Source organism: Pholis gunnellus (genome assembly GCF_910591455.1).
Source record: "Pholis gunnellus genome assembly, chromosome: 13".
In the NCBI taxonomy this organism is placed as follows: domain Eukaryota; kingdom Metazoa; phylum Chordata; class Actinopteri; order Perciformes; family Pholidae; genus Pholis; species Pholis gunnellus.
Window position 1 is genome coordinate 14865506 of NC_136540.1, and position 12235 is coordinate 14877740.

A 12235-nucleotide genomic window follows, 5' to 3' on the forward strand; every position below is an offset into this window, starting at 1 on the left:
TTAGTGCTTGTGAATTCAACCTTTCAGTTCGAAGAGGAAGATTGTGTTGCATAGTCTTGCTTTAAAGGATTAGGGTGGTGTTATTCTAAACTTTTCCTATTCTCAACAAATCCCATTAAAAGACAGAAACAAACATTATATCACTCAGACTTCCCCATTTTGTCTGTTGCACACAGGCCTCAGTCCATTGGTTCCAAATGAAGATGTAGTCACAAACATATACTTTCATTTCTAAAAAATCTAGGCAGCTGTTTTATGCACACATTATTTAAACAGGCATAAGAGGAGTCTTTGTTGGGGACTATTTTCAGTGGCGGATTAATACATTTTCAGTGGTCCAGTGAGAATTTACAGCACCACAACTGGGACTGACTCAAAATAAACTATTAGCGTGTGTGCATAACACTGTGACTCATTGATGTGCAAAGATTAGTAAAAACCCAACCATGAAGCTGTATGGCACAACGAGATAAAGTGTCAGGGTTTGGCTGTTTTTTAGTTCATTGTTGGTTTTGGTCTTTTCATGGGTTTGTTGACAATATAAAAATATCTTAAGCCATATCCTTTAATGCCACTATGTCTCGAGTTTTAAAAACGGCGGAGGTGGCAAAGGTGGTGTATCAAAATAAAGAAACTGGAACTATATGCAATGGAGAGAGACATAGCGAAAAAACTCATGTCTTTGTGCCATGTTTCTATTTCTACATGGTTTCCCTATTACTTGAGGTTTGACTGGTACTCTTTTAACTACATCATATCATTGTGTCCTCTTCCTCTGCCATGTTTTAATGGCGCCTGACTGGAAAATTACCGCCACCAGATGTTTATCTTGATGAACTCAAGTCATTGGCATAATGGTAGTGGATGGAAAAGTACATTCATTTACATTTTTTGGGGGCTGATTTTCTAGAAAGTCAGTTGTAATTTGCATTTAATTTGTTGTGAAACCTGACTAATGTTGCTTTTGAGAGACATTATAAAGATGCTCTAAGTTTAGCTTGTTGTAACAATTGAATTTTTTTTTTTAAACTGAGCGAAATGTGGTGCACATTAAGAGAATAACATTTAAGAACTAAATAAATGCTTTTACATGTCTTTGAATATTTCCTGTGTGGGCAGAAGCCAAACTTCCCCCCACAATAAAAAAAAGACAGAGACTAACAAATGTCCACTGTCTCATTTGTTAATGGTAATTATACCGAGGTGTCACAAATTGATACTGATACATTACACTGCTGTGTGAACTACTAACAGTAGGACCATTGAAAGTTTTGTGAGATAAGCGACATAATAAAAATCCTATTAGTAGCTTTGCGTCACAGTACGACACCAGAAACACTGGTAACCCCAGTGTGAATAATATGGAGACTATACCGTTAATCAAACAAATGAAACTGAGTTTATCAGTGTCTGGGTCTACTGAATGATTATCACTGACAATGGGGAACATACAACAACATTTATCCCCGTCCTCCCACCAATTGTCCCCATCAGCCTTCCTGACAGCAGAACGTTGAGCCACTGAATGGCCTAATCTCCCTTCACAAATGAGCTCCTTCTCTCATCTCCCCTTCCCAAATGTACTCGATGCCCTTAAACGTCACATGGTAACACTGCCTATTCATAACCATTATCTCAGGGCCACCGATAATGGAGCGAAACTGGGGCCGAGAAGGAAAAAGGAACAAAGACACTGGGAAATGTGAAACAGGGGGAATGAAAGCAAGCGATGTGGTTCGATCTCAGATTCCCCGCTGGCCCTGAGCTATCAGAGCCATTGATTGGCTCATGTAATTCTGCTCTGATTTGGCTTGGCCAATCAATGCGCTGCAGACTCGCTTCCTGTGACTATGCAGCCATTAGGTGAAAAATCCTATAGTTTCTTCTGTTCCTGGAAATATACCGTTTACAACCACCCACGCCTCTACTACAGGACAACTGCTGCTCTCCTCTTATTGTAACGGCCATTGAGAGCTCCTCTAACATACTTTCCCTGTCTCACTGCCTCACTTCAGCGTCCGTATTGACCGGGTGAACACAAAATGCATGTTTCGAGGACGGTGTAACCTTGCAAGTAAAATACAAGCAAATGCAAAAAAGGATTATTGAAACAAAGACGTTTCAGACGCAACTATGACATAACAGAGAAGCCGCTTTTTGGCAAATTCTTAAGAATATTTTAAGTAGCTTATAAAATATAGTCAACCATAATGGTCTAGATCCAGAGTGCTGTTGTATAACTTTCCTTGTAATAGTGAAATACACACACACACACACACACACACACACACACACACACACACACACACACACACACACACACACACACACACACACACACACACACACACACACACACACACACACACACACACACACACACACACACACACACACCAATTGTTTTGATTGCAATTCCTCATCATATATTCTATTCTTGTACTCATTACCCACTGTTCTATTTTTTCCCTGCATTCTATCCCTTGCTCACACAACTCAGTTCCCAACAGAGATCAATACAGCTTCATCTACTGTTATTTCATCTTGGAGGTCATTAATAGGCAAATATCATACAGTGGTTGGTTTTAGGTATAAAACTATTCAAACTGAATATTGACATCAGCATGGTTTCTAGCTACAGACCACGAAACCCACCAGAGAAAAGCAAACTTACTGGTGCAGAAAAATACTAGACTTTTTGTTTGCTGCATGGTGCAGAGGTAAAGATACTGCATGAGGTAAAACGGAAAGGTGCATCAAAATTCCTTCTTCTCTAAGTCATAACTCAGTCCAATCTTAATACGCAGACATGATGCACATGTTTTTAGATTCAGAGTGACTTACACTTTCTGAGGATATCCATATCTTCATTGTCAATTAAAACTTCCGTAAATCCGTTTAGAAATCTAAGGAAAAAAGCCGCTCCTTTTAACTCCTTATAACAGAATTTGCAGAGGACTCATCATGTTTTCTCCAGTATTAAGGTAATCCAGTAAAAGTTGCTTGTACATGCATTGGTAATTTCTTAGACAGGGAACTGCTGACAGCTAATTCAGCATATTTTTTATTGTGCCGATTTACCAAAATGCGACTTCAGAAACCCCGTAGGGTAAATTCAAGGAAAATATAAGGCTCTAAAATGTTACACATAAAAATAATAAGGAAGACTTTAAAATACTTGCCCTCCTAGTCTGATTGCAGAGAGAGAAAAATGTCTCCGGTCATCACGCACACCCCACTACCCCCCCCCCCCCTCTATTACCAAACAAACATAACAGCACTTCACTCTGTGCTTAATTTAGCCATTGATTTTTCGAACACCGGATCACAACACAGATAGTAGAAGACATCAGGCTGCAGTGCTTTATGGTCTCTGTGGGAACCCCCACCCACAGCACGCACGCACACACAGTCACTCATTCACTCACTCACTCAGAAAGAAGCAAAGAAACAGGACGTTTCCCCAGGGATCACTAAAAAAAAAAGAAATCACTGCCTACTACTGTTTAGAGATTGTGTGTGACTGTTGTCTGCGTGTGTGTGCGTTTACAGCTGCTGTCCCCTTCAGTGTGTGTGCGGCTTTGCTCAGATCAGATGTGAACCAGCAGACACTCACAGACACTGCTGTACTGCCACATCATCTCACACACACACACACACACACCATCACACACACACACACACGTACACACACGTACACACACGTACGCGCATGCACACTCATGCACTCATGCTCATGTGCACACAACGAGCTGGTTTAGTGGCAGGATGGAAACACGCGACCTAAATATGTGTCAGTTAAAACATTTCCACTTTTTTTCATTTGGAATGACAAAGACACTCATGTTTTAGGAAAATAATGGTTAACTACTAATTATAATCATCATTTCTATCCATCATGAAAACATTGTACTCACCAAAATAATTGCTGAGATCTAGGAACACAGCAAAATCACAAAAAATTGGTCCAACAGGGCATCATACAAGTTATGTGAATAGCGGTGTGAGAAACTATCGATACCGCAATATTATGTTTTGTGATACTCTCATTCTCAAAAACAATGCATTGATTCTTAATTAATAGTTTACATGCAAAGATTCGTGGCAGACAGTGGTTCGTCATTTTGTGTTGCGTTGTGTTTTGATGTTGGATGTTACAGGGACTGTGATAAATGCTGTACAGTTCTGATTAAATTTAAAGAATATACTTTTTTTAAAACAGATTTTATGCATATGGTCATGTGTTCTTTATACTATGAGGGTTTACCTAAAATTAGATTTTAAAAAAATTGCAATATATCCCCTTTCTTACAGTATCCCCCAGATTCATGCCAATACACAGTCCTACACGTGATTAGCCTTGCTTTATAAAAGCTGGAAGCAGGGGGAAACAATTAATCCGGCTCTCTCCAAACTTTTAAAAATACCCTTCCAAACTGCTCTAAAGATTATTAATTAATATGATGTATCTTGTTTGTTTAATCTGTGCAAAAAAAGAAATGTTAAAATGACAATTTGTGGTTTCAGAGGACGTTTTGTCCTTTCTTCAGCTCCTTACTACAAATTAAGGTTGAACTACTTCTATAACTTGAGTACAATGTTATTATCCACAGGAATGATGGTGAGATTAAGACCCTAGCTATAATAAAACTGAATTATCCTTTAATAACAAGACAATTTTGTCCATATATCTTGGCATGGTCTGGTCGCCTCACACACAGGCAGCCTCATTTTCATGCTCAACCTTGATCAAAACGCCAAAGTGCACAAACACAAAATGAAACAATGTGACAGACTTACAGGCGTTGGTGACAGCAAAGCTGTTGGCCGTCTCGATGTTGTCCACGTGAGGCACCAGGTTGAACGGGGCTTCCGAGGCGTTCGGGCTGGTGTTGTGCAGGAAGATTGCCAAACGAAAGGCAGTGTACTCCTGATCAGTGTTTCTGATGAACAGCCCGCCTGCACAGGAGAAAGGCAGAAACAACAATTTCACCATTATCTCCAGATTTCAACAGCCACACAAGCTTATTTGATCAGATTAAGTCTCCATATCCATAGCTCTTGTTTTGTTAGAATTGTACCATCTTTACTGTACACTAAGATTTCAGATTCAGAGAATGAAAAAACGTGATTTGTCTAGATTCTCTGTGGGGGAGGATCACAAACTTCAGATCACAGTGAATTTAAGTAGAATTGGACTAACATGGGGACCAAACCAAGGGACAAAAATAAGCTGGGTGTTATTGTTGCCGAGACATTTCAATACCCTCTTTCCATTCACATATTTTCATGCGCATTTTGAAGTATTGCATGAGAAAAGCTTTATGGAATTAAATCAAAAACCAATTAAACTTCCTCAAAAAGGTTTTTCCGCTTGCTTGAAGATGTTTTTTGCCATTGATGCATTAAATGGGACATTGAAACGCCTTTGCCGAATAAATTCTGACGTAGCAAATAGTTAACTCACATGACTGATTAGCTTAGCTTTTACCCAGATACACACGAATGCTTGCATTTGTCTCCGGACAGCATGAATTATTGCCAATAGTAGCTGACATGAAAGAACAATTAAAACAGTTGAAGCTAATTAATTTAGACCTCTCTTCATTTTTCAGTAGCAGACAGCAAAAGGCAACTTGTTTTGTTTCCAGTTCGCAACCTATACGTCTTCTACTCTGTTAACTAGCAAACTACAGGCATAGATAGCATATAGCGCCAACTTCTGACCAAACTAAGCTGTATCCAAGTTTATTCGCTCCAAACCAGTTGATGGAAAAGCACCTAATGTGCATCCCTTAAAGTTTGCTTCAAATGGAAAAACAGCTATTATGAACAAATAATTGTAACCTGCTGGTGGCACTAGAAGACAATTCAGGAGATCAAAATCAGTAGGATACATCCTCTTGGGATCATGATTTTCTGACCCAAATGCTGTGCCAATCCAGCCAAGATATTTCGATAAAATATTCATCTGTTGGTGGTACACCAGGAAAGGTTAGGGGATCACCAAAGTCATTAGGATTCATCCTCTGGGTCAATGGATACATTTCATGGCAATCCATCAAGTAGTTATTGAGCTATTTTAGTCTACACCAACGTGGTGGACCAACTGACATTGCCAGCTTTAGACACAAGCTGCCAGCATTGTTAACAACTACCTGGTTATGGATTGGGGGCCAAAATTGTAGTTTGGCTTGAACAACAACAACCCTCATTTGAGGTATAGAAATTGGTTAAGCTTTGAAAATGAAGACGTTGATTAGTGGCTACAGGAAACCAAGGTCCTTGTCGGGTAAACGGGTCGTATTAGGCATTTCAACAAACATCTGCTGTTTTTCTTGTGAGGACAATCTCCACATGGGGTTTTAAAAGCTTTTTTAAAATATGCATTAGGGTTTTACGGACTGTTTTAGTAGCTAGCTTTGGTCAGAGAGGAATCTCTATCATATCAGAGGTGGACACAGCTGACTGGACACTATATGAAATGTAATAAAAGGCCAATATTGGTCTGGTAAATCACTATCGCTGACAATTCAGTATTAATCTATAACAACTCATGACTCTTTAAGTACCACTGGGCTATGTAGGATACAGTCTGATTAGCATGTAAATTACCATTGTTTCATATCAATGCAAGCAGAAAGAGTGATATTATATTCTCAGAATATCCTTCTGGATCAACAAAGATTTTCATTCAGTTTTTTATGCATGAGCTGCTCGAGTATCAATAATCAGTTTGGCATCAGAGATAAGACTTTGCTCTTGATTTCTTTTTTTCTTTCTTTTGACATTACAGCCTTCTTCATATACAAAGATCTTGACTATGCTCTTCATGGTTGTGCAAATGTCAATGGTGTTTTAGGTTTGAAGCAGTTTGCTTCACATTTACAAATCTAACTGAAGGCTACATTTCTTGGGATTAGACGGTATAAATGTCACATAATGCCAGTGTGTTCTTTTTATGGCTGACCTCTATAATATGTAAACTTTAGAATATTTCTCTCCTTTATGGTGCTCACTCATGTAAATCCCTTCCATATTTTTGCATAACTCTAGTAATGGGTAAAAAAGCACTGGAGCTGCTATGAACTTCATATAATGTCCACTAAGATGGTTTCACGTCCCACTGACTCCCACTTGCAACCAAATGCTCACAGGAGATTCCTGTAAATTCCTGATTTACAAAAAAGGTGTGAACATTATGATCATCTTAGAAACCTATCAGTAGGAATACCCTTTACATCAGGGGTCCCCAAACTTTTTCCTGTGAGGGCCACATCACTGAACATATCGTTTGACCTAGGGCCGCACGATTATGGGGGGGGGGGGGGGGGGGGGGGGTTCTACGTGCGTGCTACTCACAGGTGAGTGACTGTTGCATCGTGCGAGCGGATCGGGGCGGAACACCGCCGTGCGCGATACAGAGAGCAGGGGAATTGAAAACGCGCGACCATGTAGTGACAGACATGACATGCCGGCGTGTAAATAAATTAAGCACAAGTACTCGTCCTTCAAGCTCCCGTCTCTCTGCTCTTCTACTTCTTCTACTCTTCTACTTCGACAGGGTGCGCGCGCATGACAGCTCTCATCTCGTTCGCCCCCTGGTGGTTGGCTGATTCAGGAAGCGTTTGATTTGATATGTAGCAGAGCACGTATTTTAAACGTCAATATCGCAGACGATCATGCTCATTTAATCGTGGCAGCCAAAATCGTGATCGCGATTAAAATTCGATTAATTGTGCAGACTGAAAAAAAATCATAATGTGTCTCTGGTATTGTTCAGGGGGCCGGACCAAATGTGGAGGCGGGCCGTAGTTTGGGGACCACTGCTATACATATTTAGAATCAACACCCTTTCACTCCCAACTCGTCTAACACAGGCGCCTGGTCAGTGGCCAAAAGCCTCAAACTATGACACTCTTGGTACCCCTCTAATGAAGGTTCTGGATGTGTGAGTTTCGGCTCCTGACATGCAAAATGTCTTTTCAAAATAAACTTGTAAAATTGTAGGTTTACTTAGGTTTTAGTTTTGCTGGCGCAACAAAAGTACTTGGTAAGGTTTAGGAAAAGATTGTGGTTTGGGTTAAAATAACTATGTTTGTTAGGTAAAAATATTACATTTAGTACGTCAGTTACATAACAAAACTACGGTAAAATAAGTCAATGTACACTTAAACATTAGACACGTCTCTTTAGAGTAACATTGGAGTTAGTTGAATGCCCACTGTGTTGGGAGTAGAAATGGTTGGTTCAAATATGAAAACGCATCTTCACCACCAAATAAAAGAGGGAAAAAAATTGAGCTTCGACCTAAATCCCACTTATTCAGCTACGACTTTCCCATCTGCTAGATGTTACACAAATTTTGATTGAGTACAGAAGAACACACTGTAGGGGCCCCAGACTTTGAACCATCACTACCATATGGTTTGACAACAATAAGACTCTTGGGGTTCCATAGAGCCTGTTATCTGAATGATGACATCCGATCACAGGCCTTTAAATTTACACCTGCTGTTGACAGTGTTCTTGTTACCTCTGCTAGCTATTTGATCAAATCTTCGTATGCAAATCAGGCAGGCTTGTCAACGAACAAAGCGTGCCTTACGTACGAGACTCAATGTAGGATACTCGCCAGAGGACGCCAATATGTGCTAAGTGAGGTTTAGATGTCAGATGGAAACCAACGATGGCATCTATATGATAGCTTTCTGGCAAGTGGCTTAAGGTAGCAAGAACAGGTGAATTTACGTGAACCTTTCATTTACACCAGGCTGAGATCCATGTGAGCCAGATCACCTCCAGATGTGGTCTGTCCAGCCAATTCCGATTGCGATGCATTCTGCTGCAACGTGTGGGATTTTCCTTATCCAGATAACGTGTTAATACTAGGTGTAAATGGAGTTTCGATTTGAGGTGATGCGACTGGTCTCATTAAGTCTAAGAATCTGACAACACCTCAGTAAAAAGATCTCTAAAGATTACATTTGCGCACACACACACACACACACAGCCACTCAGATGTTGTTAGGATCTTCTTAAGATGTGACGATAGCTTCAGGATCCTTAAAAGAGAACCTGTGGAGCCTTACAGAACTATGAAAGAGCTTTTAGCAATGCATCTTCACACGTACCAATGGTGTCAGAATGAATCTGTGGCAGTGGTGAAGCATGTTTGCCATTGCTGTATTTGTGCACTTGTTTCTGTGTTGCAGGCATGTGTACACAGTAAATGTCCCACCGCTAATAAGTATTGATTTTTCAGTGACAATTATTTGAAGCTGACGAGTGTCGATTGCAGAGATGTTTGCCTTCTCTGGGAACTGATGGAGCTTTGTGGTGGTTGCTCAAAACTAGATAAAAGGTTAAATTAAGTCTGGTGGGTGAGGAATCACTGGCACGTAGTGGGTTTTTACACTCCCAGAGGTCATTCACAGGGCTGAGACGGGAAATATGACGACACTGGTATTACATCAGCAATGTTTGCTATCATTGGCAGAGATGCTGTTAGCCAAACAATACTGAGAAGTGCTTATAATTTGAAAAACATCAGGAAACAGTGTCTGAAATTGCAGAAAACGTGTGAGCAAAAAATTCACACACACAGCAGTAGTTTTGCTTAAATCAGCAGCAAACATTAACTGGAATGTTCATCATGATGGCAGCAGTTCCACAGATGCAGGTTTAAACCACCCAGCTCAAGTGTCCTCAGTTCCACGAGTGCTGTCTGGAACAGACCCTGAACTCTGAACTCCCCCGGAGAGGCCGGGGATTCGGGTATCACGTTGATATAAAAGGACAAGGAGAATCATTTGAGCAGCTTGTCATTTTTCATCAGCTCGACTGGTCCTGATGTGCCTCGACTCCGCTACAAGCAGGGGTGCAGTGAGGGCAAAGCCACGAAAAAAGTCAGTTTGAGCAAATGCTTTAAAAGATTTTAACACCTTCTTCAGGATTTTTACAGACAACAGCATGACTGACTGCTTTACCGATAATTGATTTTTTTTTGGGGAGGGTTGTGATGATCACCAACTGGAGGTCACAGTTTGCCCTTCTTTTCATTCCCTGCCTTTAAATCAACCAAGTCAATCTGCCTGCTCATGAAATGAAAACCATGAATCCATCACCTTTATTTCCACCCACGACTGTTAGGTTGTTAAATGGAAACATGCAGATGTATAACAAAAAAAAAAAAAAAAAAGAAAAAGAGTGAAAGAGTGGAGCTGTAAGGCCCCTGGGACCGTGGCAGAGGCTTATTGCAGCGGGGTCTGCGAGACTGTTAACAGCGGTCAATGCACACAGGCAGCCTGCATAGGGAATACACTCACACACACACACACACTTTGCTGCTCTGATCTGCTGCAGTGGCGGAGTGCACTGGGATACACACTGTAGCCTGCAGATACAAAGCGCGTTTGGTGTGTGCGCGTGTGTGTGTGTTAAACATGCACAGCATCAACAGAAGAGACTGTCTGCCTGCACGTGATATTATAGAGAAGAAAAATAAAAGACTGCGGAAGGAAATCAACAATTTCCACTTTGAGTATAGTGCCGGAGTGTTAAATGGCAGGTCAGAGGCAGCAGACAGGACGTCCACACACTCATTCACATGATTCATTTCTGGTCGGAATTTACATTTAAGGCTCTCACACTCACCGATCTGAACGCTGCTCGGGAAAGCACCCATTGTCAGCCCCCAAAAGCCAGAGAATATCAACAGAAACCAGTCGCGAGAAGAAATCCTCATTTTGTTTCGGTTATAAACTGATGAGAGACATCGAGCAGGTTTCATTAACACCCCCGGGGCAAAAGCAACATCACAGGGTCAAAAAAAAAAAAGAGAGATAAAAAAATATATCAAATGCCCGTTAAATATCCATGTCTGTCTTTGGATGTTATTTTCCTGGATATCCCCCCGCAGTGCCACTCGTTTGTGCCGTCAAACTGCGTCCGTCCGTCCGGCGCTGGAGATTTTGCGCACAACACCACCAAGATGAGGTGGAGAGGGGTGGGGGGGGGGGGGGGAGCATCAGCCAGCGGCGGCCAGTGCGTCTGGATGCGGCTCAACTCACATCACAGCGATAACACACATGCGCCTTTTACCCGACCGGGGCAGGCAGGCAGGAGGGGCGTCAGTCAGTCCGCTCAGCACCGAGCGGCGGAGAAGTCCCCGCACCTCGTTTATCCCCAAAACTTCCAGAGCTGCTGATGCGAAAATACACAGTGAATGTCTGCAGGAGCACTGCGTGGTTCACATGGGATGGATTTGCTGTGTGACACATTATTACAGACAGCTCTTTTAGCGCGAGGAAATACTTAGCTCGAACCTCTTCATGCGCAAACCATTCTGCATGAAACCTTTAAAGGTGCCATTTAAAATACATTAAGTGCCTGAATTAAGAGGATTAAATAAAACCTATCAGGATTGTTGTCTATGAACTTTCTTTTGCAGGATTAAAATGGCTTCACATTGGATTATTTCAACATATTCTCATTCCAACTCGTCGCATACTGGCGTCACTTTCTAACGCACTGGGCAGCCCAGAGCATGGTTGCAGTAAACACTCAAAGTTCTGAATAAAAACAAAACACTTACCTAGGTTTAGGCAACCAAACCACTGAGTTAGGTTTGGGATAACCTCTTGGTTGGGCTTTGAAAATAAAAAGCAAAAAGTAAACAATATATCATTAGCCCACACAATCACTGGTCTCAACACTATCCTGGCAGGAAGTTCTTGGTTTGTTTGACCCACTGGGCTTGTGAGTTTTTTCAGTTATCACACTCCAGGAGCATTTTCTCTGAGCATCTAATAATGATGCCACAGGGTTTTACATGGAAGTTACTTGAAAGCCCAGTGATCTGACTCAGATGATAAAAGTGCCTTGTGAGTCGTATCAGACGCTGCTGGGCAGGACAAAGGGGCGTGTTTGATGCTTTTTTGGATCACAGCAACATTAAATGGTCACAGCAGCTTCATGTTTCAAAGTTTCTGCAAGAAAATTGGTATTAACAGCAACAAAACTGTCAAATGAATAAAAGGAATGAATGCTTTTTGGGCTGCAGTTCCTCTAGTGGCCACACTAGATGCTGAGACCTAGAAAACTTTACCCTAAACCAGTGATACCCAACCACCAGTACTTCAACTTCACACTTTTTCTCTCTTAAAACAAGACTTGCATGTACGTTGCAATAGCTTTGGCCTCTAACCGATGCATGATGCGGGACTAAATCTAC

The 12235-nt window shown here is 41.3% G+C and overlaps 1 protein-coding gene across 3 annotated transcripts in view; it reads right to left on the reverse strand.

Moving 5' to 3' along the window:
* gria4b (glutamate receptor, ionotropic, AMPA 4b) overlaps positions 1-10762 on the reverse strand; it is a gene marked incomplete at both ends in the record, with an annotated part of 104462 nt that extends 93700 nt beyond the window's left edge. For 2 of the 3 annotated variants that reach the window (XM_079171396.1, XM_079171397.1), the window contains 2 exons: positions 4801-4959; positions 10657-10747. In XM_079171396.1, the coding sequence (XP_079027522.1) occupies positions 4801-4959; positions 10657-10747 (250 nt within the window). Of the gene's footprint in view, positions 1-4800; positions 4960-10656 lie in introns of all 3 variants that reach the window. The other variant, XM_079171395.1, reaches the window with a different exon arrangement.
* Positions 10763-12235: the final 1473 nt, after the last annotated feature.